General features: G+C 42.8%; 3 protein-coding genes across 9 annotated transcripts; 1 reads left to right on the plus strand and 2 right to left on the minus strand.

Annotated features, from left to right (window-relative positions):
• Positions 1-362: 362 nt before the first annotated feature.
• Positions 363-3,251, minus strand: Gemin6 (gem nuclear organelle associated protein 6). 4 transcript variants are annotated; one of them, XM_050163504.1, is made up of 3 exons: positions 3,149-3,230; positions 2,384-2,530; positions 363-1,913 (listed from the first exon to the last, which is right to left on the minus strand). In XM_050163504.1, exons 2-3 carry the CDS (start codon positions 2,509-2,511, stop codon positions 1,538-1,540), a joined length of 504 nt encoding a protein of 167 aa, XP_050019461.1. In that variant the 5' UTR covers positions 2,512-2,530; positions 3,149-3,230; the 3' UTR covers positions 363-1,537. The 4 variants fall into 4 exon arrangements, with proteins under 4 accessions (XP_050019461.1, XP_050019458.1, XP_050019460.1 ...); XM_050163501.1 differs by having other exon boundaries at positions 364-1,913; positions 2,963-3,251; XM_050163503.1 differs by having other exon boundaries at positions 364-1,913; positions 3,115-3,241.
• Positions 3,252-9,763: 6,512 nt separating this feature from the next.
• Positions 9,764-18,571, minus strand: LOC126514530 (tetratricopeptide repeat protein 39B-like). Its single transcript, XM_050163494.1, has 2 exons — positions 18,248-18,571; positions 9,764-12,826 (listed from the first exon to the last, which is right to left on the minus strand). Exon 2 carries the CDS (start codon positions 12,713-12,715, stop codon positions 10,901-10,903), a length of 1,815 nt encoding a protein of 604 aa, XP_050019451.1. The 5' UTR covers positions 12,716-12,826; positions 18,248-18,571; the 3' UTR covers positions 9,764-10,900.
• Positions 18,572-18,700: 129 nt separating this feature from the next.
• Positions 18,701-25,272, plus strand: Srsf7 (serine and arginine rich splicing factor 7). 4 transcript variants are annotated; one of them, XM_050163497.1, is made up of 8 exons: positions 18,701-18,848; positions 19,983-20,163; positions 20,726-20,902; positions 21,774-21,848; positions 22,051-22,161; positions 23,277-23,330; positions 23,979-24,014; positions 24,984-25,272. In XM_050163497.1, the coding sequence occupies exons 1-8, from the start codon at positions 18,821-18,823 to the stop codon at positions 25,036-25,038; spliced, it is 717 nt and encodes a 238-aa protein (XP_050019454.1). In that variant the 5' UTR covers positions 18,701-18,820; the 3' UTR covers positions 25,039-25,272. The 4 variants fall into 4 exon arrangements, with proteins under 4 accessions (XP_050019454.1, XP_050019455.1, XP_050019456.1 ...); XM_050163498.1 differs by having other exon boundaries at positions 22,051-22,152; XM_050163499.1 differs by lacking the exon at positions 23,979-24,014.
• Positions 25,273-25,728: the final 456 nt, after the last annotated feature.

The following is a 25,728-nucleotide window of genomic DNA, read 5'->3' on the forward strand; positions in this document are numbered from 1 at the left end:
AGGCTAAAGCTGGACAAAGACCGAAAGAAGATCCTGGAAAGGAAAGCCAAGTCTCGACAAGTAGGAAAGGAGAAGGGCAAATACAAGGAAGAAACGATTGAGAAGATGCAGGAGTAGGGGCGTCTCATACAGTTTCCATTAAAGACTGCTTGAGTAAAAAAAAAAAATAAATAAATAAATAAATAAATAAATAAATATCATGGAGCCGGGTGATGGTGGCGCACGCCTTTAATCCCAGCACTCGGAGGCAGAGGCAGGCGGATCTCTGTGAGTTCGAGACCAGCTTGGTCTACCGAGCTAGCTCCAGGACAGGCTCCAAAGCCACAGAGAAACCCTGTCTCGAAAAACCAAAAAAAAAAAAAAAAAAAAAAAAAAAATCATGGAAAAAATAAATAAAAACAAAACAAAATATCCTCTATAGGAGTCATCTTTGAGTCACTAAAATAAACCGAATACCTGCAATGCGCTATTTATGAAGAGAAACAGCTCAGTGCTGGAGGAACAGGACAGTAATGCGGCATCGGCTCCATTCATCAGAGCTGGAGCATGTTAACTTCTTTCTTCTTTTGTTCTGAGACAGCTTTTCTTTGTGTAACAGCCCCGGCTGTCTTGAAACTCACTTTGTAGACCAGACTGGCCTTGAACTCAGAGATTCGCCTGCCTAAAGATTTCCCATTATATCTCATCTCTGTTTTTTTAATGGTTTATTTCCTTTTACATACATTAGTGTTTGCCTACATGTATGTTAGGTCCCTGGAACTGGAGTTGCTGACAGTTCTGAGAAGCCATGTGAGTGCTGGGAACTGAACCCAAGTCCTCTGGAAGAACAGCGAGTGCACCTAACTGCCTAGCTATCTCTGTGGCCCCATGTCTCATCTTAAAGTTAGAAATTCCCATCACAAGAACTGTAGGGGGCACAAGCCATAACCAAACCAAATTACTCTAATTCAAATACTGTGTTGTTTTCAACCTCAAAGACCAGTATTTTAATAACATAGTGGTCTGGTTAGTCAAAGGGACCTGAGACTGTGATTTTTACTTTAATATCTTATATTGAAATTTATAAATTCACTTAACTTTTTTTTTTTTTTTTTTTTGGAGACAGGGTTTCTCTGTAGCTTTGGAGCCTGTCCTGGAAGTAGCTCTTATAGACCAGGCTGGTGTCAAACAAAGATCTGCCTGCCTCTGCCTCCTGAGTGCTGGGATTAAAGGTGTGTCACCACTGCCAGGCTATTTAACATTGTTCTATCTATTCAAAATGCATTCCTGCTTTACAAAAAGAGCATTTATCTGCACCTCACAAGTACTTCTTTCCTGCTTCCATTTCAGTGCACGGGATGCTCTTCTGTGCCTTTACTTCCCAGGGAAATCAGCACTCAGGTCTACTCATCCAATCTGACCTACACGAAAACTAAACACACACACCCCCCACTGTGCTTCTGAACTCCTATAATATCATCAACTTATAATAGAAACAATTAACACAAAACCAAACAGTGGAGTCCTCTGGAGTAAGCCTGCTCACAGGAGAGGCCTCTCACTGGGAAGCTGAGAAATGTCCTTGAATAAGGTCCCGAATGCGGGACAGAATGATCTCGTTGGAGCTGCTGCAATTTTCTGGAGCATAGGGTGGGTCGACAGTCAGAACCCCAGCCACACACAGTGTCCTCGGTGCATCTCCCTGCTCGGTGACAGGGATGTGGTTTTTCTCCAGCCATTTCTTCAGGCTGTTCTTTCGCTTTTCCAGATCCTCGGGGCTGTATCCTTCACAATCGCCGGATGTGAACAAGCGCATCAGCTTCTCCCTCACTTTGTGGTCCCCTTCACTCACAACTTCCACAGTCTGCACAGAATGCCCCATAACTCCAGTCACAGACAAGCTGCCATCTTCAAGGAAGGTCACGAGGACAATACTTTAAAGAAAAATAAGTTCAGAGCAGATTTGTAAAAGAAAAACCTCAAGAACTATAAAGAAGCAACGGGACATCACCAACCCAAACAGGTCACCTGAACAAGAGCAAACTGTCCCAAATGCTTTTACTTATTCCACAAGCATTCACTGACATCCTAAACATCCAAACATTTTGCCTAGAGAATCAGCACTGGACACTGCTAATGTAGTAGCTAAAGTGTGAGCGGGTCAGGGTGGGGTTGAAGTGTATGCAGTTCAATGGCAGAGGGCATGCTTAGCGTTTGTAAGGTACTGGGGTTTGCTATCCACTTCCAAACAAAGCTGGTTTTGGTTTTTTGTTTGTTTGTTTGTTTTTAAAGATTTATTTATTTACTATGTGCAAATAACCTGCCTTTAATAACCTGTCTTCTAACACTGGGTATCTAGGCAGTACCTGGGGTTTTCACTTCCAGAAATAAGGTGCATACTCACCTGGCAGAGACTGGGTCTGTAGTTACAAGCCAGCCCTTATACTCCTTCTTCTCACTGGCTACCACTCTGACTTCTTTATAAACGTAGTCTTGCCATTCTAAGGGGCTTTTCTTCATCCATTCACTCATGGTTACCGGCTGGCTAGATCTAAAACCATTTGAGTTAATCACTATGCATATTCCACACAAGCAAATATCTTAACCTCTAATCTCCCTTCTGAAGTCTGTAATTTGCCTCAAGTTTCTCTCTCTCTTTTTTTCCTTTCTTTCTTTTTTTTCTGTATAGTCCTGGTTAACAAGTTTCTTAATACAAGTAAGTACTAATACATAGAGCTGGTTTAGTAGCTCACATTACACTATAGTCCTACCTACTAGTAACACTGAGACAAGTCTGAGACCAGCCTGGTTAACACAGTGTGGATCTCCAGTCTCAAAAAGAACAACAGACTGCCCATTTTACTATAAGAAACTGAAGAATTCTTGAGGATGTTTTGTTTTTTTACCATATCCCTAGCCCGAGCTACGGTAATACCGATGGCCGCAGAAGCAATTCTGAAACTCCTCTAGCATGTCCCTTTACCTTGCTCTCCCAATTCCAGATACGGCTTTCAATCTGGCTTTGAACTCTGGATGATACTCAAATCCTCGGCTGTTTTCCTTAGATAAAAGGATTTGCTCTAAATCCCGTCCGTGTAGGCGTAACTGACGCGGAATTGTCGGATTCCCACCTACTCTCTCTAGATCAGAGTTTCCGCGGGGCTTGTACCAGCTGCTGGTTCCAGACAACCCGAGAAAACGCCGCAGAGACGCATCGCTACAACCCCACTAGGCTTTCACGCCGCCGACCTGTCTTGAGTCGGCCCGCCTGAGCCCAGCATGCTTTGCGCCTGATGTCATTTCCTTCCCCCAGAATCCTCCGCTCTGTAGTCCTTTGCCTCCGTCCTTGCTACGGGGAGGAGTCACCGGAGCTGCAGTTTGGGTGCTAGGAAACCTGAGTTCTCGCGGCCACCGTGAACAGTTCAAGTTATCTTTAAAAGAAGGAAATATGCGTACCATGCTCTCTAAGCAAGTGTGTATAAAAATGCGCTTTTGCCATGGATTCAACACAAAGCCCTCTGGGTAAATCTTAGAGCTCTAGAAGCTGAAGTGAATGGCACGGATTCTCGTTGGGGCAGTTAAAATGCGCTCGCCTTTGGGACTTGCTGGCAGCCCGATTCGAGGGCGGTGCGGAAGCTGGAAAGATCAGCGTTGAATTGGGTTGAATGCCGTCGCTCATCATAAACCTCTTTGGTGGAAAAGGATATAGCCCTTGCTTCTGCTTCAGGTTTCTGGGCACGTAGTTAATTGGACTGTGACATACTGCAGATTCCTTTTTCGACACTGATACTGAAAAGTGGTGCAAGGATCCTGCCGATGGTGGGGGGGGGGACGGGGGAGGGGGGAACCAAGGGTGATTAAAACAAAAAACAAAACAGCTAGAAAACTTCAATCCAAGGAGCAGAAACATTAAAAATGAATCTGCTTTTTATTACTATTTGGACTTCCGTATCAAATAATCCTCTCAAAACCTTCACTGATTGAATGACTGACTGCTTATATTAATGTGGTTTTCATGGATTAAGTTAGACTTTGCCAGTTAAAACCCTCTGTAAATCTACAAAGCTAATGTAAATTCCAAGTTATTAGAGTATTGGAGGAAATGTTTGACCTTTTAAAAACCCAGAAGAGCCACAACTGGTTTGTGACAATTGTTCACTTGCATTTTAAGCGGTTTTGTTTGTTTGTTTGTTTTGTTTGTTTGTTTGTTTGAGATAGGGTTTCTTTGTAGCTTTGGAGCCTGTTCTGTAACTCTGTAGGCCAAGCTGGCCTCAAACTCACAGAGATTCACCTGCTTCTGCCTCCTGAGTGCTGGGATTAAAGGTGTGTGCCACCACCACCCAGTTTAAACTTTTACTGCAAAATACACGTTTTCTTTCGAGTACTGTTTTGTTCTTTCGAGACAAGGTCATTCCCCTACCCTTTCCAAACTATCAGAAATTTAAGTTGCATTTGAGTTATAAGAGGTGCACAGGCCTTTAATCCTAGTTGTTGGGAAGCAGAGGTAGGCGAATGTTTGAGAGTTCAAGACCAATTGGCCTACATACCAGCCCTGTCACTAAAAATTAAAAAAAAAAAAATCAATTTCAAGCATTGTGTAGCAACTACAAAGTATTGTAGCTTTTTTTGTTTGTTCTGTGTGTACCAGCCAATAGAAGTGTCTCTGTTGGGAAGGACCCTCACCCCAATTGGTACAGGACATATCCAGACAGCAAACTCTCAACACAAAGGTGATTTATTACTCCAGAGGGACCAGTGGGGTGGGGAGGCTGTAAAGGCAGCAGTAGCTGCAGAAAGCAACCAACAAGCAGGTGTTTTTTCCAAGAGTNTTTTTTTTTTTTTTTTTGTCGAAACAGGGTTTTTCTGTGTAACCCCAGATCAGGGGTTCCTGTTCTGGAACTAGCTCTTGTAAACCAGGTTGGCCTCAAATTCATAAAGATCCGCCTGCCTCTGCCTCTGTCTTCCTGGGATTAAAGGTGTGCGCCGCCATCACTGGCTGGTCCAGGAGTTGGTTTTTAAAGGGAAGTTGGGGTGGGAGGGGGGCTGGGAGAGTCTGTGCTAGGGTGAGTTGTTAAGTCCTGATTGGACATACTAGCCAAATAATGAATTTTGATTGCTAGATCCTTGGTTTGTTTGTTTGCTTGCTTGTTTTATGGTTTTTTTTTTGTTGTTGTTGTTGTTGTTCTTGTTTTGTTCTCCAAGACAGGGTTTTTCTGTGTAACTGTGGAGCTTGTCCTGGAACTAGCTCTGTAAACCAGGAACTCACAGAGATCCTCCTGCCTCTTCCTCTCAAGTGCTGGGATTAAAGAAAGGCGTGCTCCACAACTGCCCAGCTGATTGATTGCTGGATTTTGATGTTTTGTCTCAGGAATGAGTTAGTGGCCAAAAAGGGAATGAATTTTGGAAGTTAGCTTTAGGACTGTAAACTAACGGTTTTAGCAAGGGGGAGAAGGATAACAGGCAAACCCTGTTGGGTGCCATGTTTGCTATGCTGAGGCTTGGTAGAACTCTTCAGTCTGTCTCTAATGCTTAGTCATCAAGAATACATTGATGAGGGCCTAAGAATGGCTGCATGGATAAAGTATTTGCATAAAAATAAGCCCAGCATGGTGGTGGTCATTTGTTTCCCCCGGGAAGGGGAAACAAGTATTCCTAGGGTTCCCTTTGTCAAATTCTGGAACAATGCGGTTCTGTCTCAAAGGTGGTGGGTGGATTTCCTGAGGATGACACCTGAGATTGCCCCCACCCCCACAGAAAGAGAAAGGGAGAGACAGAGAGAAAACAAATTTAGGAAATTTAGGAAAAGAATACATTAGGAGGCTGGAGAGATGGCTCAGTGGTTAGGAACATTGGCTGTTCTTCAGAGGACCAGAATTCAATCCTCAGCATCCACAAGGCGGCTCACAATTGTAACTCCCAGGAGCTGACACTCTTGGCAACCAGGGACCACAGGCACCTATGTGGTGCTCAGACATACATACAAGCAAAACACTCGTACATGTAAAATTTTTATTTTTAAAGGATACAATGGACTGGGGTGACGGCTGTTAGTATTGATGGATACAGTGGACTGGGGTGACGGACATTAGCATTGATGGATACAGTGGACTGGGGTGACGGCTGTTAATATTGATGGATACAGTGGACGGGGGTGACGGCCGTTAGCATTGATGGATACAGTGGACTGGGTTGACGGCTGTTAATATTGATGGATACAGTGGACTGTGGTGACGACTGTTAGTAAATTGCTTGCTTGCACCGAAAGCATGAGAAGCCAGATGAGGCCCTGTAGTTCGGTGAGACTGCTCAGTAGTTAAAGGAACTTGCTACACTATCCCTGATAACCTGAGTTTGATCTCTGGGACATTTGTGGAAGGAACGAACTACAAGTTTTGTGACTTCCAGAAGTACACTCTCAACAACACACACACACACAACTGTTTTAGGTTGGGTGTGGTAGTGCACACCTTTAATCCCAGCAGTAGGGAGGCAGAGGCCAGCCTGGTCTGCCTACTGAGTTCCAGGCCAGCCAAAGTCACATAGTATGACCCTCTCAAAAACCAAGGTAGAGGGTTTGTGAGATGGTACAGTGTGTAAAGTCATTTTGCAAGCACGAGGAGGCCCTGATTTTGGATCCTCTGCACCCACATACAAGCCTGGCATGGCACTGTGCTTCTGTAACCTCAGGGGTTGGGGACCTTGACTGGCAGATTCCAGGCCTGCTAGCTGGCCATTTTAGCCAAAGCAGCAAGGTCCTAGTTCTGTGAGTTCTGTCTCAAAAAATAAAGTAGACTGAAGGGCAGTCAGGGTTCCCTGCCCTGTGGAAAGTCCAAAGTCCTCCCCACTCCATCCTGGTCTAGGAAGGTGAACATCCAAACTGGCTAGGCTCCCACAAAGCCAGAGCATGAAGTAGGATCAAAACCCAGTGCCATTGTCCTTGGCTTCTCAGCAGCCCTCATTGTCCGCCATATTCAGAGAGTCCGGTTTTATCCCATGCTTTTTCAGTCGCAGTCCAGCTGGCCTTGGTGAGCTCACAATAGATCAGCCCCACTGTCTCCGTGGGTGGGTGCACCCCTCATGGTCCTGACTTCTTTGCTCATATTTTCCCTCCTTCTGCTCCGAGACGGGGAGGGAAATGGGAGGCGGGGAGGAGGCGGAAATTTTTTTTTCAATAAAAAATTATATTAAAAAAAAAAGTAGATGGTGCCTGAAAAAAAAAAATAAAGTAGAAACTGGGTGTAATGGCTCATGCCTTAAATCCCAGCCCTTGAGAGGCAGAGGCAGGTGGAGCTCTGTGCATTTGAAGCCAATCTGATCTTGAGTGCCAGGATAGCCAGAGCTACATGTGAGACACTATCTATAATAATAATAATAAAAAGAAGTGATTGAGGAAGACATTTTAATGTCTGTATTTGGTATGTGTGCTTGCCAGGCCAGCACACATGCATACCTGCATATAACACACACAAAGGTGTGGCCTCTACATGTGTGCACCCACATTACACACCCATATACATGTCCTCACGTAGTACACACGCACACACACACACACACACACACACACACAATATTGCTATAGGGGCTGGAGAGATGGCTCCACAGTTAAGAGCAGAAGACCCAGGTTCAATTCCCAGCATCCACATGACAGCTCACTACTGTCTGTAACTCCAGGTCCTCACACAGATCTGAAATCCTCATAAAGACATACACGCAGGCAAAACACCAATACACATAAAATAATCTTTTTTGTTGTTGTTTTGTTTTTGATGCAGGGTTTCTCTGTGTAACAACCCTAGCTTTCCTGGAACTTGCTCTGTAGACCAGGCTGGCCTTAAACTCAAGAGATCCTCCTGCCTCTGCCTTCCGAGTGCTGGGATTAAAGAGCATGTGCCACCACTGCCCAGCTAAAATAATAAATTTATATATATATATGTACATATACATATATATTGCTTTAGTTTGCTGCTATGTTTTCTAGAATTATTTTTTAGGTGGGGGTCTCATTTAGCCCAGTCTGGCCTTTAACTTGCTGTGCAGCTGAGGCTGGCCTTGAACTCTTGATTCTCTAGTTTCCATTTCCCAAGTACTGGGATTACAAGCATCCAACACCACGCATTGTTAAAAACTGAGATTTTTTTTTCTCTTTTTTTGTCTAGCAACCCTCTAGCCTTTAGCTCCTTGAGAAGAGGGTATTGTAGGTTTGTATCTTTTTTTAATAATTTATTTTTTATTTTATGTACATTGCTGTTTTTCCTACAGATATGTCTGTATGAGGGCACTGGATTCCCTAGAACAAGAGTTAAACAGTTGTGAGCTGCTCTGTGGGTGCTGGGACTTGAACATGTATCTTCTGGAAGAGCAGTCAGTGCTCTTAACTGCTGAGCCATCTCTTCAACACATTTGTTTCTTTTTAATGTATGAATAAGTATGGTTGGCAGATATTTATTTTTGACTATATCAAATATCAATGCAAAGAACAGGAGGGTGGTGGTACATGCTTTTAATCGTAGCCAGCACTCAGGAGGCAGAGGCAGGTAGATCTCTGTGAGTTCGAGGCCAGCCTGGTCTATAGATGGAGTTCCAGGACAGTCAGGGCTGTTACACAGAGAAACCCTATCTCAGGAAAAAAAAAAAAAAAAAAGGTATGTACTGCTTTTCCAGATGGACTGGAGTTGGGTTCCCAGCACCCACTTTGGGCATCTCCCAACTGCCTGTAGCTCCTCCTTCCTGCATCCCCATCCCATTCATACACTAATTAAAAATAAATCTAAAAAAACAGGCATTTCTCATTCTGAAATAACTTGACACCTCATTGTGCTCCATTTACTTCTTTGGACACAACACCCATTGAGCATTAAGATAATGTGTTTAGCATTTCAAACTTAGGAAACTGAAAAATACTTATTTATTTTGTGGCTGCTAGGGATGAGACTCAGGACCTTGCATGTGTTAGGCAAGCACTTTATAACCAAACAACGTTACTAGTATCAACTTTATTTTTGTTCTGTAGCCCAAGCTTGTTTAGAACTTGAATCCTCCTGCCTCAGCCTGTGTGTGCTAGGGTTATACATCTGGACCACCTTGCCTGGCTCTTTCCCAAGATTTGTTTCAAGGGGTAACTTTAAGAATGGAGGATGAACTCAGCCCAATTTACTGGTCTGGAAACTTTCTTAGCCCTAAGGCAGATAAAACAATACTGAGTTCCAAACCTATAACTACCACTTGCTCACAGATTGGCCTATACAATGGATTAGTGATGTTGAAAGCTGGCTGGTCTTAAAGTAGAAATTACAGCTCAGAGAGGACGATGAAAGCAAGGGTTCCTCAGTCACTGATTGTGCCTCCCAAGAGCCTCACCTGTTATTCCTCCAAAAAATGTTTGCTAATTTTTAATTTTGTCAGTTGTGTGTGGTGTGCCTGTGTTTGCTTCTTCTCATGTGTCTGAACACGTGTGGGAGTGTATGTATGTGCCTATGCATGCAGTGGCCTGGGTTTGATATTAGCAGGCTTTGTTTGAGGTAGAGTCTCTCAGCTGAACCTAGAGCTCCCAGACACTGGCTCATCTAACTAGCCAGCTGCTTCCTGGGACCCCCCCACCTCCTCCCACCTCTTACAAGTGAGGCTGCCAACACCCAGAATTTACCTGGGTTCAGGGGAGCCAAACTCTGGTTTTCGTGTTTTTGTGGCAAATAATTTATTTGCTAAGTCATGTCCCCTGCTCCCCCCCTTTTTTAAACCCAATAGCCTATCATCCTCTTGATCTCCTCCACTTATTTATTTATTTATTTATTTATTTTTGAGACAGGGTTTCTCTGTGGCTTTGGAGCCTGTCCTGGAACTAGCTCTGTAGACCAGGCTGTTCTCGAACTCACAGAGATCCGCCTGCCTCTGCTGGGAGTGCTGGGATTAAAGGCGTGCGCCACCACCGCCCAGCTCTCCTCCACTTATTATCATAATGTTTATATATGGGTGGAGACTTCTCTATTCTCTGGCCAATTATAAATTCACAATAGAACTTAATAGTATTCTTCATCTCAGTGTAAAAGATACCCTTTATCACACAGGGGAAATCGTCTTTGATATAAAAGGCAATGAAAGAGGGCTGGAGAGATGGCTCAGCAGTTAAGAGCATCGCCTGCTCTTCCAAAGGTCCTGAGTTCAATTCCCAGCAACCACATGGTGGCTCACAACCATCTGTAATGAGGTCTAGTGCCCTCTTCTGGCCTGCAGGCATACACACAGGGAGAACATTGTATACATAATAAATAAATATTAAAAAAATTCTTTAAAAAAAAAGGCAATGAAAGAGATTGTTTATAAGAGAAAACCTTTCAGAGTTTATATTACTCATTATGCTGTTATTTTTGTTTTTGATTTTTCAAGACAGGTTTCTCTGTACAGCCCTGGCTGTCCTGGAACTCACTCTGTACACCAGGTTGCCCTCAAACTCATAGAAATCTACCTGCCTCTGCTTCTTGATTAAAGGTGTGCACCACCACTACCCGGTGTGCTGTTATTTTTGAAACAGGCTGATACTGAGGTCATTTTTTTTTTTTTTACCAGTTAAGCATTCTCCATGTTCTGTGCAGGACATATTCATTATCTAGTGGGAGGCTAAACCTTTGGAAGTTTTGAAACTGTTAATGGAATACATATGAATATGTTTGCAATGTACAGCATTTGCCTTTTCTTTTCAAGAATGTGCGTCACTCCAGTTTTCAGTCTTAAGCATTGCATTTTATGAAGGAGAAGGAGAGAGGGCAAAGAAATGTCGTATTCCTTTCTTATTGACTAATCAGATTCTTAGCAGCTGCCTCTTGGACTTTTGTTTTTTACAAGGGAATTACTTTTCTACCCACTAATTGCTTGACTGATTGTAGATATTCTACCCATACTAAAGAGAAGCACACTGGGTCAAAAATCACTTTTCTAATTTAGCTATTTGCTCCAGGGCAATATGAGCCCTAAACTGTAGCCGGGCTTCCATGGAATAGTCTTTATAGTTCTTTATGTAGTCTAGGTTTTTTGTTGCATTGGCATAATCTCCTTTCAGATAATGGAGCATTCCCAGTTCATAGTAGCTATATGGCACCAAATATCGGTCATATTTTAACATTTTCTCCTGCCTAATAACACGAATAAAGTAGTGCTCAGCCTTCAAATGTTTGCCCAGGTGTTTCAGGCAGAGACCTTTCAGCAGATTTAACAAGCTCATGTCATCTATGCCATACTCCTCATTTGGATTTTCATTCAAAAGGTCTTTTCCTCTGTCAATTATTGAGAGCCAACTTGAAATAAGCTCTATTTTCTTGCTCATGACTCGGAAGCCACTCCAGGCATACATGAATTCCAGGAGAGGCTGTGCTGTAAACCAGCCTGTTGTAGTGCCATAGCGCTGGCTTTTCTCAGCAATGAACTTCTCTATTGGCACAGAGGAGCCTAAAAACTTGATTCTCAGGCTATCCACGTGTAAGAAGACAGTGCTCATGCTCTCGTCTGAGTTCACAGAATTAGGAGGAAGCAAGGCCATTATTATAGCCTTGCTGTACGTGTATATTGCCTTAGACCACCTGCTGTGTTGAGACAGTAGATTGGCATAGTTGTATGCCTGCTTCCAGTTCTGCAGAAAAATATGGCACCACATAAGTTCCCAGTAACAGAGGTGATGAACCTGCTTCCATTCATTCTGAGTAATAATGCACTCTTGTAACTTTAACTGCGCAGTTTCAAAATTTCCATTTAGCATGCTAAAACGTGCACGAAAAAATTTAAGTACAACACAATTGGGAAATTTCTGCAGGTAGATTAGGAAGAGACTCTCTGTAGCAGAAGTGGAAGCCTTTTCGACACCAACAACTACACGTACGTAATTGTAATAAAAGAGGAGAGTGAAAACACTTAAGATGTTGTTTATGTGAGGTTCAGATGCACTCTCGTGAAGCAGGGCCAGACCGACTTCTCTATCGCCAGAATAGCCCACAATATTGAGAAGCTTAAGTGATCTTGGTGGCACAAGTGAGAACATCAGATTGAAGACTCCAAGTCCAAACTTTACCCCTCCATCCAGGTGTCTGTGGGTTTTACTTTGGTTTTCCGGCATAAGTTCTAAGACCTGCTGGCAGTCTTTGTATATTTGGTAGCTTGTCCCAACGCTGATGCCGCTTTTAAGGAAATTCAGCAAACTGTCATCTTGTATAAATGTTATGGCAGACTTCAAGATCAGACACTCGGCATAACAGACTTCTGCATGTAGTTCCTCCTCTTTGATGGACTTTATTCCCTGTCTACTCACGAGGCGAGATAAAGTCATTATCCTGGGTTTTTTTCGGAAATTGTTGCAGGTTTTCAAAGCCTCCTTTGCAGCATTCATTCCAATCTGAATGTCCTGTGGCTCGAAAGTCAGAATGGCCTTGACAATCATAAGCATGCTGTAGATCAGGGCGTGGTACGGGCTGTTTTTTGACCATGGGTGAATAAGATTGATTGCGTCAGAGAATCTGTTATTTAGAAACAAGTACAACCCAGTTGTACATTCTTCCAAGGATGATAGGAGATTCATTGTTGTTGCCACAGGGATAATTTCATGGGCATCCTCAAACTTGTCCTCTGTTTCACTTTCTATTAGACTGAGTGTCTTAGTTACTCTGGCCATCCTATCACTTTCCCTTTCTCTTAGACTAAGGGACATATTTAGCATGTTCTCATCATTGTCCTCATTTCTTAGGAACCGTGACATATTTGCTTCCTCGATTAGAGGCAGGAATATCTGAAGTGAACTTGCAATGATAGTAGCTGCTGCACTCCTGACCAGGGGCTCTTCTTCCACACAAAGCTCAGTCTCAAGTTGCTGTTAAAATGGAGGCAAATGTAAGACTAGCTGTGAGATGCAGCATTAGGGCATTCTCTATCTAAGTCAGGCAGGGGGAGGATCACTTTATGTACCCAGAGGATGCATTTCTGAAAAGTTCATCTAGAATCTACTAAAGAAAACTAACCACTAAAAAGTAAACGGCTGGGCGGTGGTGCACACGCCATTAATCCCAGCCCTCCGGAGGCAGAGGCAGGCAGATCTATGAGTTTAAGGTCAGCCTGGCCTACAGAGCTAGTTCCAGAATAGCCAGGGTTACACAGAGAAACCCTGTCTCTAAAAACCAAAACAAACAAGAACAAAGTAAACCCTTAGTAAGCAGTGGAGTTCTTCTGTCCCCAGTTAGCCATTGTACAAATTCCATAAACTCATGCTTCTGTGTATTCTGCTGTGATGGCTGCAAAATCTCTCATTAGGAGTCAAGACTCTGGTTAGAAAGGATACCTATATATTTCTCTCATTTGGATTAAGGAAGTTGTGTATTGTCTAGTCCAAAGCACAAAGATTATGGGGATGGAAAATCCCCCACACTATTTTTAGTACTGTGTGCAACTGTCACTGGCACTAGGCCTTTTGTTTGTTTGTTTGTTGTTTGTGAAGGGTGTTGAGACAGAATCTTTCTACTTAGCCCTGTCAGTCCTAGAACCCATTAGACCAGGCTGGCCTGAACTCACAGAAATGCACCTATCTCTGCCTTCCAAGCCCTGATTAAAGAAACGGCCCCCTTGGGGCTGGAGAGATGGCTCAGTGGCTAAAAGTACTATGTGCTCCTCCTAAGGTCCTGAGTTCAATTCCCAACAACCACATGGTGGCTCACAACCATCTGTACTGAGATCTGGTGTCTTCTTCTGGCCGGCAAGCATACATGCTAGCAGAACATTGCATGAATAATAAAGAAAGGAAGGATGGGAAGGAGGAAGGAAGGAAGGAAGGAAGGAAGGAAGGAAGGAAGGAAGGAAGGAAGGAAGGAAGGGAGGGAGGAAAAAAAAAAAAGGAATGGGACCTCATACCCAGCAAAGAAATGCAGCTTTTAGCAAGGAGGGAAAAATAATGTTGAGGAGTGCCATCTCAGAGGTTTTATTTTAGAGAAATGCTTGTTTTTACAACTTATGTTATAGCAGATATAATCAATAACTTTTGAAAAGCAAAGAACCACACACAACCCTGGAAGATGTGCTGTTCATGGGAAAGCCATCCAGTGCATTGAGAAAGAACATCTTTGGAGTGGCCATAGCCGTAGGTGGTGCTGAAAAGTTAGTGCAGTGGTAGAGTTCTTGCCTAACACGCATGAGGCCCCACGTTCTATACCCAATGCTTGCAAAAGCAAAAGATGGTACTAAAGATAAAACTGAGGACAGTGGCTCCATTGAGGGTTACCCAGAGGCACCAAGGTTGACAGCCAGATTCAGCCTAAGGACAAAGTTGCCTTTATCCTGGCCTTAACAAAACTTTCAAATGATATGCCATAGAATCTTATTCTCCACAGTTCAAATTTTGCTTGTTCTGAAACCTTACCCATTATATAGCATAACCCTCACAACACTGTTTGGGGACCCATACCTCTCACTGTGTTGCTATAGTTATTCATATATCTGCCTTTATATCCAACCTCAGAACTTCAAGGCGTGATTTGTTTTATTCAGCTTTTTTATCTCTGTGCTAGCACACTCCCACAAAGTAGGCATTATTTTTTGTTTGTTAATGTGAATGGAGATGTCCACACTAGTCCCAAATTATGTAGTAAAGGATTACCTTGAACTCCTGACCCTCCTGCCTCTGTCTCCCAAATTCTGGGAATATAGGTGTTTGCCATCATACCAGGCCCACACTTTTTTTTTTTTTTTGAGACAGGATCTTACTATCATTATGCAGCCCTGGATGATCTTGAATTTTCAGGCTGCCTCTAAACTCATAGAAATCTGCTTGCCTCTGTCTCCTGAATGCTGGGATTATCCTTAGATTTTTTTTTTTAGCTAAAATACATTTAAAATTTAAAAATGCATTCATTTATTCTCTCTCTCCCTTCCTCCCTCCCTATCTCTGTCTCCCTCTCTGTCTGTGTATGTGGTGTGTGGACATGCAATGACCCTTCTGTATTTACCTACCATATGCTGGGATATGGACACATGCACCACACTTGGCTAGTTATTAATTTATGGTGGAATGCAATCATTTCTAGGGACTACATTAGTATCAAAGGAAAGGCAATGGTGTTAAGCAGTGTTTTTCTAAGTGCAGTCAACAAGCAGTTACACATGAAGGTTCCAAAGGGGAAAAGGGGACTTTTTTTTTTTTTTTCAAGACAGGGTTTCTCTGCATAGCAGCCACCACTGCCCGGGTAGGAACTGCCCTATTTTAAACGATACACATTCACTCTTGGACTATCCCTAGCTACAAAAATGGTGCAAAATAAATTATTGAATCCTAAATCTAAAATAGCTTGAGCTGGGCAGTGGTGATGACACCTTTAATCCCAGCACTATGGAGGCAGAGACAGTCAGATCTCTGTGAATTCAAGGCCAGCCTGGTCTACAGAGTGAGTTCCAGGAAAGGCTCCAAAGCTACAGAAAACCCCTGGCTTGAAAAACAAAAAAACCCAAACAAACAAAAGAGTGAAATTAATGAGGCTTTATGGAATTGCTATTCCTTCGACGAGTATAAAAATCTATATAACTAGCCGGGCGGTGGTGGCGCATGCCTTTAATCCCAGCACTCGGGAGGCAGAGGCAGGTGGATCTCTGTGAGTTCGAGGCCAGCCTGGTCTACAAGAGCTAGTTCCAGGACAGGAACCAAAAGCTATGGAGAAACCTGTCTCGAAAATCAAAAAAAAAAAAAAATCTATATAACTATTGTTTAACGCTTTTCAGAAGAGAAGCAGATAAAAACAAAAACCAGGGACTGGGGATGTCGTTCAAGTTAGAAGAGTGTTTCTCAATTAATAAATGGGACCTCCTGAAACTGAAAAGCTTCTGTAAAGCAAAGGACATGGTCAACAAGACAAAATGACAGCCTACAGAATGGGAAAAGATCTTCACTAACCCCACATCAGACAGAGATCTGATCTCCAAAATATACAAAGAATATTGTATTCAAGAATTTGGTCATCAAAAGAACAAATAATCCAATAAAAAAAATGGAGTACAAACCTAAACAGAGAACACTCAACAGGGGAATCTAAAATGGCTGAAAGACACTTAAGGAAATGTTCAACATCCTTAGTCACCAGAGAAATGCAAATCAAAACTACTCTGAGATTCCATCTTATACCTGTAAGAATGGCCAAGATCAAAAACACTGATGACAATTTATGCTGGAGAGGTTGTGGGGAAAAGGGAACACTTCTGCATTGCTGATGGGAATGCAAACTGGTACAGCTCCTTTGGATGTCAGTGTGGTGATTTCTCAGAAAATTAGGAAACAACCTTCCTCAAGACCCAGTAATACCACTTTTGGGTATATATCCAAAGGATGCTCAATCATGCCACAAAGACATGTGCTCAACTATGTTCATAGCAGCATTGTTTGTCATAGCCAGAACCTGGAAACAACCTAAATGCCCCTCGACCAAAGATTGAATCAAGGAAAATGTGGCTAGGCAGTAGTGGCTCATGCCTTTAATCCCAGCACTTGGGAGGCAGAGGTAGGTGAATCTCTGTGAGTTTGAGGTCAACCTGGTCTACAAGAGCTAGTTCCATGGCAGGCTCCAAAGCTACAGAGAAACCCTGTCTTGAAAATCAAAAAAAAAAAAAGGAAAACGTGGTACATTTACACAATGGAGTACTACACAGCAGAAAAAAAAGACATCTTGAAATTTGCAGGCAAATGGATGGAGCTAGAAAACATCATTTTGAGTGAGGTAACCCAGATACAGAAAGACAAATATATGTACTCATAAGGGCTCATAAGTGAATTTTAAACATAAGGCAAAGAAAACCAGCCTACAAATCATAATCCCAGAGAACCTAGACAACAATGAGGACCCTAAGAGAGATATACATGGATCTAATCTACATGGGAAGTAGAAAAAGACAAGATCTCCTGAGTGAATTGGGAACATGGGGACCTTGGGAGAGGGTTGGAGGGGAGGGGAGGGGAGAGAAAGGGAGGGGAGCAGAGAGAAATGTAGAGCTCAATAAAAATAAATTAAAAAAAAGAAGAGTGTTTCTCTAGCATGCATACGGGCTCTGGGTTCTATATATAGTGAATCTGAGGCCAGCCTGGCTGCAGGAGACACTGTGGCAAACAGCAAGCACAAGTTAAGACTGAGGTGGAACAAATAAAATATACTGTATAGAATTTCTATTTTCTCACCATTTTGTTGTGACATGCTGATGTGAAATATTTGAAAATCAACATATCAGCATATATATAAGTTAGTAGCCTTAAGAGTCTCATGCTTTAGCCGGAGCCTGGTGGTACATTCCTCTAATTTCAGCACTTGGGAGGCAGAGGTAGGTGGATCTCTGAGTTTGAGGCTAGCCTGGTCTACAGAACAAGTTCCAGGACAGCCAAGGCTGTTACACAGTGAAACCCTGTCTCAAAAAAAAAAAAAGAAAAAGAAAAAGAAAAGAAAAAATCCTCAGGCTTTTTGACCAAGTAGGTTTCTTTTATCTGTACTCTGCACCTGCATCTATACATACCAAATGAAGACGAAAAAGATAAAAATACACATACCTAAAATTTTCCTTTTATGTTTAAAATTTCCAACTCTTGAGTATTTCAAGTACTTATGATGCAAAGTCTGTATTTTTTGGTGGTTGATAAAAAGAACTTAACTGTTTTTAGAGTTGGCTTCTGTCAAACACATTGTGTAAAATCAGAGGCAGATTTAAGCAATATAAAGATAAGAATTTCACAAATTTATATATATTGAGAGGCTGAGCGCTAAGGGTTTTTTTGTTTGTTTTTTGTTTTTCGAGACCGGGGTTCCCTGTGTAACAGTCCTAGAACTAGCTCTTGTAGACCAGGCTGGCCTAGAACTCACTGGGATTCACCTACCTCAACCTCCCGAGTGCTGGGATTAAAGGTGCCACCACCGCCCGGCCGAGCTCTAAGGTTTTAAATAAAAGCTCAAAGACAACCCCAAAAACCTCAAAAGCACTAGAAAAGAAAAATACTTTGTGCTTCAGATGCAAGGAATTTAAGAATTGTTGCGGGTCAGTATGCTTGCAAACTTTTAGTTTTGCCGCAATTTTAACATTACCCCCAGCTCTAACCCTTTGTTCAGGTTGCAGAACAAACTTGGCGACAAATTAGTGACTGACTTGGTTAAAGGGACTGCCAGTCGGCGCAAACGGGAGTCCCTGAGGGAAGTCACCCCCTTGGAGGCCTGGGACTCCACAATGATCTTTAGCAGAATGGCGGGGTAAGGGGCGTTTTCACTCTGGTCAGTCTAATTACCTCTGAAGAGACGCAAAGATCACCGAGCGGAAGACTAGGCCAGGTAACCCAAACCGAAAGGTGGCGACAGCGACATCAGCAGTTAAACATTAAAGACTTCCACAGAACGGTCTAATGCACCTGTACTACGGTCACTAACGCTGTCAGTTCCTAGGTTAAAATGAAGAGGTAGAAGGGTTGGGAGAAGGTAAGGAGGGCCCGTGGGGTTAAGGAAAGGGGAAGGGGAGGGGAGGGAGGAGGATGCCGCCCCGGAGGCCGCGGGTTTACCGGCAAGACTTTGCCGTTCCCATGGAAACGTATCCCTCCGCCCGCGACACGAGACGGCTCCTGATTCCCCCTCCGCCCCGCCTCTAGGCTGTTTCCACCCAGGTCCTTTGTGCCGCGCAGAACGTTGACACAGCGCATGCGCCGGAGGAAAAAAAAAAATCCCCGCCCGCCTCGTATATAAGCGCGAATCCGGCCTCTTCCTTGTAGAGCCGCCGGGAGTGTCGAGGAGGAGAGTCGTGCTGCCGCGTCCGTGCTACTCGAGCTGCGGGCACTGCGAGCGAGAGCCGAGTGCGCGGACCGGCCATCATGTCACGCTACGGGCGGTATGGAGGAGGTGAGCGGCTGGGGCCCAGGGGAGGACGCTGCTGGTCGCGGCCCGAGCGGAGCGAGGCCGTGGGGTCGGCGCGGCAGTTGGAGACGGTTATTCCGCGTGCGTAATGGCGGCTTCGGCGCACGCCGTCCGAAGCCGGAGGCCGCGGGGGCGGGGTGTGGGAAGGCGAGCGGGGCCGGGGGCCCATGTGCGCCATGGGGCTCGGGCCCCGGGGCGTTTCGGCCTCCGGGCCGGGCCGAAAGCCGGTGGGACGGTCGCCGCTGCGGTGTCCCCCTTCTCCGCACTGCCGCCCGCCTCCGCTCCCCCACCCCCCGCCCTCGGCCGCCGCGGCTGCCATTTTGAGCACATTGACGACCGTGGTGTGGCGCATTTCCTCAGCGCTTTCCCGCCACTGGAGCGGGGAGGTCCGGGGCTGAACTGGAGTCGGGGCGAAGGCGGCAGCTGCGAGCTGCGCGTCGCCCCAGCAACTGGTTGAATTGAGGAGGGAGCGTGAGGGGAAAGGGCGGTCGTTGCGACCGATGACGGCTTTTTTTGTTGTTCTTTTTCTTTTTTTTCTTATTTTTTCTTTTTTTAGCCGTTTGGAGCTTCGGCCGCAGGGGCGGGGATTTGGGTGAGCCTGCGCTGCTGTGGAAGACGGGAACCGGTGCGGCCCTGCCCCGGGTAAACCTCTGCCTGGGCCGGGCCGCAGGAGCCGGCGGGCTCTAGCTCGCCCGGGGCTGCCGGGACCGAGAAGGGGCGGGGCCCAGCCACCCCACGCCTTACCTCCACCACTTTCCTTTGCAGACATTTTCCAAGGTTTCCAATCTTATAAGGACGCCAGAATTTGTTGACGAGTCAGACTTTATTATTTCACGGGGTTAAGGCTACAATTTAGGCATCGATGGAGATCCCCCCCCCCCAAAAAAAAAGGAGTGAGGGGCATGGTGGCGCACGCCTTTTAGTCCCAGCTGCACTTGAGCGATGTATAGATAAATATTTGGAGTGTGGCTCTGTTGTAGATCACTGACTGGCTCAGTCTCCTTGACTCCAAAACAAAACGTGCCGTTGCGCAGCTTAAGGATGGTCTGTTGTAAAGGAAGGAATTCCAGCTTAAGGTACACTTGGAATAACGTTTGCTTTATTTGCATTTTTAAACAGAAACCAAGGTGTATGTTGGTAACCTGGGAACTGGTGCTGGCAAAGGCGAGTTAGAAAGGGCATTCAGTTACTATGGGCCCTTAAGAACAGTGTGGATTGCCAGAAATCCTCCAGGATTTGCCTTTGTGGAATTTGAAGATCCTAGAGATGCAGAAGATGCAGTTCGAGGATTGGATGGGAAGTAAGTGGATTGTTATAGCATTTTCTTTAAAATATTCCTGTGGGCTAGATCGTAAGTAATCTTGGTGCTAATCATAGATTTCTCTGGTATGGAGACCTGCACCTGCGGTGGGGGCTTGGAGACTTGTATTTTGATAGTGTGTGTCTCCCAGCCTGTGCTGTTGCGTAGCATGGCATCCTCCTGCATCAGCCACTCCAGTACTGCCGTTACATGCACCTGATAATTATTTTTAAAGATTTGTTTATTTATTTAATGTGCACGTGTGTTTTGCTTATATATACTCTGAGGATGTTGGATCCCAGAACCGGAACTACAGTTGTGGGCTACCATGTGGGTGCTGGGAATTGAAACCGGTCCTTTGGAAGAGCAGCTAGTGCTCTTAACTGCTGAGCCATCTCCAGCCCCTGATAATTTTAAGATTAAAGATGAAAAGTGAAATTGGAAGTACTTTGTAAACAAAGACAAAGCTTGTAGGGAGAATGAGTAGTTGGTTGATAGAGTTCTTTTAAACTTAGAAGTCACCTGAATATTTTAACTTTAGTGCTTTCTTACTGTTTTGTAGGGTGATTTGTGGTTCTCGAGTGAGGGTTGAATTATCAACAGGCATGCCTCGGAGATCTCGTTTTGATAGGCCACCTGCAAGACGTCCCTTTGATCCTAATGATAGATGCTATGAGTGTGGTGAAAAGGGACATTATGCTTATGATTGTCATCGCTATAGCCGTCGAAGAAGAAGCAGGTATTTAATTAATAAAGGAGTGGTTGGTATTCTAGTTAATCAAAGTAATTCTTTTATTAGCAAGGCAGAAATTAGTGTTTTTCTATAAACTTGAATGTTAATTGTACAGGTGTATTTTACAGTTTTTTTGTTTAATTAAAATGCTAATATATTAATAATCAACCTGGTCAAAACCTTTCAGGTTTCTTCGTTTGAGTCAGTCGCCTTGATTCAGAATGTCACGAGCCTTATGATATCATGCTGAGGCGCCTTGCAAATCCGACAATTAAGATCCTCCTAGACCTTGAGGTGATCAGCATAAGAGGCCAGATCCCCTCGAGCCATCTACACCTAGCTTCACCTTATTCTTTAAAGGGCAGAAAATTTGAGTCGGTGATCGCCGTAACAGTAAATTTGGCTTACAATTGGGGCCCCCTCCGCTTTAGAAAGAGGAACACCAGATTGACCACATTCCCAACTAGAAAAATCTTCTTGCGTCAATCAAGCCTCACCTGGCTCTTTTGGCTGTCAGTTTGATCGTCGTTAGATTGAAGAAAACATCTAGATGCAGCGATCGGCTATAGATACTTCTAGATCGTCTAGATCTACTAGACCTACTACTAGACCATGGGCCAAAGAGGGTCGACCTGCAAACTTGCAAGGTTTATTTTAAATACGCATTATGGTGTTTTATATTTTGTAATTCTAAGTTGTAATTCAGCTTTTAACAAATCTTTTTTTAGGTAGTAAAAAAAAAAAGTTATAGGCCCAGAGTTTTTCCAAATGAGATGCTAAATTTTAAATAGTTTGAGATTTGATTTCAGCAGAGGTACACAAACACTAAAACCGAGTTATCATCTAATATTTTATATTTTTCTAACTTGAAAAATAGGTCACGGTCTAGATCACATTCCCGTTCCAGGGGAAGGCGATACTCTCGCTCACGCAGCAGGAGTCGGGGAAGGAGGTGAGAAATCTTGAAAAATTTAAGGGTTTGTTTTGGGTTTGGAGAGACAGGGTTTCTCTGTAGGAGCTCTGGCTATCCTGGAACTCTGTAGACCAGATTGGCTTCGAACTCTCTTTGCCTCCTGAATGCTGGGATTAAATAAATTTAAGTTTTAACAAGTAGGGGGAGAAGAGATGGACTTAAAACTTCTCTTAATTTTTAGGTCAAGATCAGCATCTCCTCGAAGATCAAGGTCTGTGTCTCTTCGTAGATCAAGATCAGCTTCACTCAGAAGATCTAGGTCTGGTTCTATAAAAGGATCGAGGTATTTCCAGTATGTAACACATTTTTCCTGCTTACTTGTAGATGGATTGTCACATCTTAGTGACACAATGAAGTATCTTAATTAAGTGAGATGCTTCAGAATATTTGAGGTGTAAAGGTTTTTATTAATTGTAGTGATGTACACCTGTAGTCCTAGAATTTAGACTGAGACCAGGATACTTGGGCCTGGGAATTTGAGGATAGGAGGGGAGCTAGTGAGGTTTACAACCCACCTCAGAACAGTGAATAATCTGGGTGGGCATGATGCTAGTTGGCTGAAGAAAATGGCTACAGAGCTTGCCATTAAGCCTGTTAACATGACTTTGATTCTCGAACTCACATAAAGGGAGGAGAGAACCAATTCCCACAAGTTGCTCTCTGAGTTCTGGAAGGTTATGGCATTCACCTACTCAAAACATACACTCAGTAAATGTAAGATTTAAAACAGTTTGGGAATGAATGCATTTGAGACCCTGGAAGATAGACAGGCTCTGTCTGCCTCTTGAGTGCTGGGATTAAAGGTGTAGGCCGCCATACCAGCTGAATAGGGGAAAACCTTACATTTGGGTGCAAATTTAATAAAAATTTTGCATTACAGATGAAAAAGCAGTTGTATATAAAAGCCACTGGCCTTTACTGTTGTTGAATACACAAAACCTTTAGATAATGGTAATTCTTGAGTTAACAATTTGAGAAAATTATTGTACCATTTCTAGATCAGTTTATAATATTTCAAGGTTTTTAAAAGATATATAGTCAACCTAAATTGTTTTAACAAATTAAGGTCCTTCAACCATGATAACAAGAATAAAAAGTCAAATCATAGCAATTTTCTCAGATGGAACCCCCAGTTAATTTGGTTATTAGTCTTTGAAAATGGGATTATTGTGCCTGTACCAGAAAGGAGTAGTGACCAATTGTGTATGACAAGTGGGAATTTGAAATGGTGGGTTTTGTTGTATTTGAAATTTCTCTGGTCATTTGTACTACATTGGATCAATGTATGTAAGTCAAGAGTCATGCAGCCAGTTGTCTTAGTTCTTCTGTCCTGTCTCTTCTACCTGGAAGGGTGCTCAGTTATAAAGGAATTCTTGTGTGATTGTGTCCCTTTTTCTTTTTATTAAGATCCCGTTCAAGGTCGAGATCAAGATCCAGGTCTATTTCACGGCCAAGAAGCAGGTAGGATATAAAACTGATTTTTAGTGTTCTTAATTATATATAGCACCAATATCCAAAGAGTTCAAAGTCTTGTAAATTATTGAAACTTGGGTGTTAGCCCAAAACTTGAATGTTAGGTAGAAATAACTACCTTATTGGTAGCCCAAATGAGAACTTTATTTATATATGGCCTATTACTTGGCTGATTCATGGAGAAGTTAATGTTATGTGACTTAACATTACTTTGGGAAATTAAGAGGCCTTAAGTTATAGGTGCAGTTCAATTTTATGTCCGTATAGGCCATTTTAAGATTCCTTTTTTTTTTTTTTTTAAGATTAATTTATTATGTTTACAACATTCTGCCTCCATGTATGCCTGCACACCAGAGGAGGGTGCCAGATTTCATTACAGATGGTTGTGAGCCACCATGTGGTTGCTGGGAATTGAACTCAGGACCTCTGGAAGAGCAGCTAGTGCTCGCTCTTAACCTCTGAGCCATCTCTCCAGCCCCCTTAAGATTCCTTTTTAAGGAAATGTGATAGGCACTGAAATTTTAGCTGCAATGACATTTTAATTGTAAGATAGTTTGGGGGTTTGTTTTGTAGTAGGGCTGTAAGGAAGAGAGAGATTCGTGCCTTTTCTTACTAGAATTTTTCGTATTTTGACAGCCGATCAAAATCCAGATCTCCGTCTCCTAAAAGAAGGTAAGCAAAATAAAATATTTTGTTGCCAAATCTTGTCAAAGTTATGGCCTCTTGGGAGAACTTAAGTTCCTACTTAGTGGTCTTTGAACTCTTTGGAGAATTGGTGCTGTATAGATTGGATTTTAAAAACATTTTTAAATGATGACTTTATTCTGTATTAGTTATAACTTTAGTTGGAAATAACCATTAAGTGGAGAAATTTAAGATGCTTTTAGTCTTTTGTCCAAGTTGTCAGAATGTTATACTTAAGAAACATGTTTTTTCCTCCTGTGTGTAGAATAGCTAAAAAGGAAATGTCCACATAAAAACATAAATCTTAAATAGTTGCTCTCCATTCCTGTCCAATAACCCTTAATGATCCACCCCTAAAACTTCAAATAGTTGTTTTATTGTTTAATGTAACCTTACAATTTTGACTGGCTCTTAAATGCTTAATACTGGGGCTGGAGAGATGGCTCAGTGGTTTAGACCACCTGCAGTTCTTTCCAGAAGAGCTAGTACAATTCCTAACACCCATATCAGAAGTCTGATACCTCTGACCTTTCCAGGCATTTGTATTCAGTGCACACAACCCACACAGGTAATTAAGAATCTTTAAGAATTAATACCAGGGGCTGGAGAAATGGCTCAGAGGTTAAGAGCACCTCCTGCTCTTATCCAGAGGTCTTCAGTTCAATTCCCAGTTAACTACATGGTGGCTCACAGTCATCTGTAATGAGATTTGGTGCCCTCTTCTGGCATGCAGAACATCATACATAATAAATATTAAATAGTAAAAAAATGCTAAAAAGAGTTAATGCCAAGTGAGGTAAAAGAGGGATATATAAATTTATATGTTAGGCCTTTGGCCATAGGAATTTGGTCCCTATAAATAAAATGTATTGAAATACTGAATTACTCTGACTTGTGCATAAGAAGAGGAAGTTTTATTACACTAATTGGTTACATACTTAATGTTTTTCTTTTCAGTCGTTCCCCATCAGGAAGTCCACGAAGAAGTGCAAGTCCTGAAAGAATGGACTGAAGTTCTCAAGTTCACCCTTTAGGGAAAAGTTATTTTGTTTACATTATTATAAGGGATTTGTTATATCTGTAAAATGTAACCTAGGAAGGATCATCAACCATCTAATCAAAATGGATCTGGGTTAATGCTCTGTGAATTCATAGCAGTTAAGTTTTTGTTGAATGTATTAACATCTTTTGGTCTGAAGATGTGGGTTTTTATTTGGCACATTTAAATAAAATGTTTCTAACTAGATTTTTGATTCGTGTTCAATATTAATACTTTTCAATTTGGTAACATCAGGTGTCAAGACAATTGTTAATCGGCCTGTGAGGTTAAATGGTGTTGGAGTATTAAGAACATCATTAACTGTTCTATACGTAACACTCTCCAGGATTTTAAAGGACTTGGAAAATTCCATTTTACCCTTGTACCTATGGGTTAAATGATCTGTCCTGTTAATAGCATGAATGCATCATGGCAGATCCCTAACTGAGAATTGGTGTTAACTAGAAGTCAAGCTAACAGTCTCAAATTTTCAAGCTAGAGGGACCACTGATTTAGCCTATAAATAGGTGCATGACAGGAACTTAGTGTAAATGTCATATTAAGAAGTAGGAAGAAAATGATTTCTAGAGGCTGAGATTTTAGTAGCTGTGTGGTTTTTTTTTTCAGACTATTAAGTTGAGATGATTTCTGCTCAGTGTACTT

The sequence above is a fragment of the Alexandromys fortis genome, unplaced genomic scaffold (genome assembly GCF_014885135.2).
Source record: "Alexandromys fortis isolate MF-2015 unplaced genomic scaffold, M_Fortis_MF-2015_v1.1 scaffold_136, whole genome shotgun sequence".
In the NCBI taxonomy this organism is placed as follows: domain Eukaryota; kingdom Metazoa; phylum Chordata; class Mammalia; order Rodentia; family Cricetidae; genus Alexandromys; species Alexandromys fortis.